Source organism: Rhagoletis zephyria, unplaced genomic scaffold (genome assembly GCF_001687245.7).
Source record: "Rhagoletis zephyria isolate East Lansing unplaced genomic scaffold, Rhagoletis_zephyria_1.1 Rzeph_scaffold_26454, whole genome shotgun sequence".
NCBI lineage: Eukaryota > Metazoa > Arthropoda > Insecta > Diptera > Tephritidae > Rhagoletis > Rhagoletis zephyria.
In genome coordinates, this window is record NW_016183512.1 from 903 (window position 1) to 4,478 (window position 3,576).

The following is a 3,576-nucleotide window of genomic DNA, read 5'->3' on the forward strand; positions in this document are numbered from 1 at the left end:
TTGCCAGGAGGTACTTTGCCTTGCCCTCGCTCACCGCTATTTAGCTTCTTTTTTTAAACTGGAAAATGCTGCGGTTACGTCCCTTTTGTTTCAGACCTACGATAACGATATCATCTGCATACGCCAGCAGCATCGTTCTATGTATGGTGCCGCTGCGATTCAGATTGGTAGCTCTTATTACGCTATCCAGCTTCAGATTGAACCGCCTTGTCTTATACCTCGTTTGGTCTCAAACCGCGCGGAGTGGTCCTTCCCAATTTGAACGGAGCTGAAGGTTGTGCTCAACGTCACTCCACATAGCCGTGTTAGTTTTACGGGCAGCTCCTCTTCGTGTTATCAAAAGCAGCTTTCAAATAGACAAAAAGATGGTGTGTGTCGATTTGCTTATGTAGTGTCTTCTCCAGGATTTGACGTGCTGTGAAAATCTGGTCAATGGTGGACTTACCAGGTCTGAAGCCACACTGATAAGGTCCAATCAGCTGGTTCGTGAACGGCTTCAGTCTTTCACACAGTATCGTCGACAGGACCTTGTATGCAATATTAAGAAGNGAGATTTGAGAAATACCTTAGTTCTCAACTTAACCTCAGGTTGAGCTCAAACCTAAATGTTTGTTAGGCTATGTCTATATCAGCCAGGGATGGAATTTCAAAATTTCAAATTGTGCCAAATGGACCGCAAAAATAGTGCGGAAAAGGATATGAAAGTACCATTAAGTTAACATCGCTTCCTTTTAAGGCTTTTTAAGAACAATAAATTTTCAGAAATATTAAGTACACGGAAATAATATAATAATTATTAACTGATTGAATTGCACTGTTCGGTAGTCCGCTGGGGAATTGATGAAGCCAAGTTTTTCTAAAAGTCTGGATTGTATATAGAAAAGTAATTTCTCAGGTTGGCGATTTTAAGCTTTTTTTTTAATTTGAGGTTGGTGGTCGCAGAGCAGCATTTAAATGTGTATGAAAGAATGCACACAGGCGACGCTTCTGTCACAACTTATCGATGCAAATTTTTTTTGTACATACCGCGACAAAATGATAAAAGCTTTTTGAATCAAAATTTCTAGCTTTGTACAAAAATTGTAAAACAAATTAACGCAAATTCTTAGCCGCTTGAACCGCACACTTTATAGAATTGAATGATCTACAAAACTGCATACTAAGAACTTTTCTAAAAATTATGAATAAAAAGTTTGTTGAGAAATTTGTTTGACTTTTTTTACAAGATTTGAAATGTGGATTTATATGGTGTTTAAGTATTGTATAATTGGAAAGCCATAAATAAAAATTAATGAACATTATACAAGCAAAAGAAAAATTTTCAAAACTGGTAAATAAGTTAATAGTAAAAACAAATATTGTTAAAGCAAGCTTTTTAAATATGAACGAAATGGGACCATAAATACCGGTTTAAAAAATATATCGACTCGTGCGCCACCTATCGGCAAAATTTTTAGAGGAGTTATTCCTTTTCACGTAGTTAATGTACGTCCTAAATATGAACCAAATCGGCACCTATCGGATCAAATTTATACTACTTTTGTGCATATAAAAATTTAGGTAGGAACAAAATATTTTTTCGTATAAATGCAGTATTTTTGAAAAAGCAGCAGTATCACTTTTGGAATCCAAATAAAAAGTATAATATAGCAAAAAAAATAACATATTCATACATATGTATGGTATACAAAGATGATAAACTAATGTACATCCTACTATTATTTCTCACAGGTGAGCATTTAACTGGCGAATATCGTGATAAAGTGAGTCATTTCAAGCGCTTGCCGGTCATTCAAGATGACAGTTTCTTATTGGCCGAAAGTGTCGCTATTTTTCGACACCTAAACCGAGAGAAAATTGTGCCGGAACACTGGTATCCACGCCGCAACTTTGGACGCAGTCGAGTTGATGAGTTCCTTGAATGGCAGCAGCGAAATATGGGATTGGCATGCAGCAATTACTTCAAACAAAAATGGCTTTTGCCTATTCTGGGCAAGACATCTACTGAAGAAACGAATGTAGGTATACATACATACATACATGTATATTCATCATTTCGAAAGGCCTTAAGTAATTCTTCTTGAAGGAAACTTTTTTATTTGGTATTAGTTCGCTTTGGAACGATTTCACAGTATGAATTAACTCCCACTTGGCAGTAAGCTTTCAAATCCTAATTACGAGCATTGGTGCATAACTTCACTGAGAAGCAGACCTTAAATAAGAGTCAACTACCCAAAATAGTTGAAGACGATATCTCAAAAAACGCGAAAACTATTATTTTTATTTGGAAGATACTAAACATTTTCATATAAAACCAGTCGGTAAACTAATTCGGATTTTTTAGGTGAAAGCACTTTCGAGATCCATGTCTTAACTACATTTTCTTCTCCTGAATGGTAAGAGTTTTACAGACTTTCGGCTTCGGAATCCCTGTGAAACCTTATACGAATGCGCTCTGGCACGACGAATGTCTTCTAAAACTATGTTCACATTACCAACATAAAATACTTAGTTTCGTTTAAAATAACTCAGTAAATTAAGTGCGTTCATACATGCAATTCTTTATTTGTCTTGACAGCTTTGTAGCAACCCTGTGTTATTGTTTATTTAACCAAAAGAGATCGCGAATGTGAGTAATTGCGTATATTTTTATATTCTGAGTTGTTTGTGGTAATTTTTTAGATTTTAGATGAGTGATCAAAAGAGAAAGCTTCTGGAAATATTTTACAAACTACCACGCGCGATTATTAAAAACAAAAACGTCCAAACACAATGACATATCAGTTATGGGACAATTCTTTTTTCGATTATTATCGATAAAATTAGAGCCGATACTGATTTGTTCGTGATTTGGTTCTTGGTTTAAGATAAACTACGTACTTTCAACTTAATTTACTGAGAGACATTACAAGGCGAAATTACTTAGTTTGTACTTAATTTATGCGTAAATTAAGATTGACCTCTAAATTACGCTAATGGGAACATAGTTTAATGCAGCATTCAAAAAAGAAGTGTTTTTGAGAAAGGTCTGTTTCCAAGCATTTAATTAGAAGCAATCACAGAATTGCCTACTGGAAAAAAATCCAAAAAGTCACTTAGGGTATTTTGTAATAATGACAACGATATGCAGATTTTTTTCACGGTGTTTTCTACTCTATTAATTAATTTATTTATTTTTATCATAGGCCAGTCTTCTAACAGAACGTTTAAATCAATCTTTTAAAGATTTTGAAAATCTTATTTTTAAACAAGAACAAATTCGTTATTGGCGACAACCTTTCTTACGCTGACTTGATGGCAATTTGCGAGATTGATCAACCAAGTAAGTTATCTTAAGAATTTACCACTGCATTTTATGAAGGCAAAATAAATTATCACATTATCAGGCAGGTTCTGCAATTCACTCCGAGTGAATTTCAATAAAGACTCGCTTTCGACTTCAAATTGGTAGGCGTTGATATTTCCTCGGAAGTGAATTGCAGAACCTGCCCTTATTAAAATTTCCCGCTTCACATTTTTGTAGAACATTTTAGCCTCCATATTAACCTGCCTGTATTGGTCTGAAACTATTGACTA

At 34.9% G+C, this 3,576-nt stretch overlaps 1 protein-coding gene across 1 annotated transcript; it reads left to right on the forward strand.

The window, feature by feature from the left end:
• The first annotated feature begins 1,688 nt into the window (after positions 1-1,688).
• Positions 1,689-3,346, forward strand: GstT4 (Glutathione S transferase T4). The gene is made up of 2 exons (XM_017638730.1): positions 1,689-2,018; positions 3,186-3,346. Exons 1-2 carry the CDS (start codon positions 1,704-1,706, stop codon positions 3,288-3,290), a joined length of 420 nt encoding a protein of 139 aa, XP_017494219.1. The 5' UTR covers positions 1,689-1,703; the 3' UTR covers positions 3,291-3,346.
• Positions 3,347-3,576: the final 230 nt, after the last annotated feature.

What these genes read in the sequence shown, in the direction of transcription:
- GstT4 (XM_017638730.1), top strand. Translation starts at nt 1,704, where the DNA reads ATGTACATCCTACTATTATTTCTCACAGGTGAGCATTTAACTGGCGAA. An exon ending in CATCTACTGAAGAAACGAAT is followed by an intron (nt 2,019 to 3,185) that starts GTAGGTATACAT and finishes TTTTTATCATAG; the next exon opens with GCCAGTCTTCTAACAGAACG.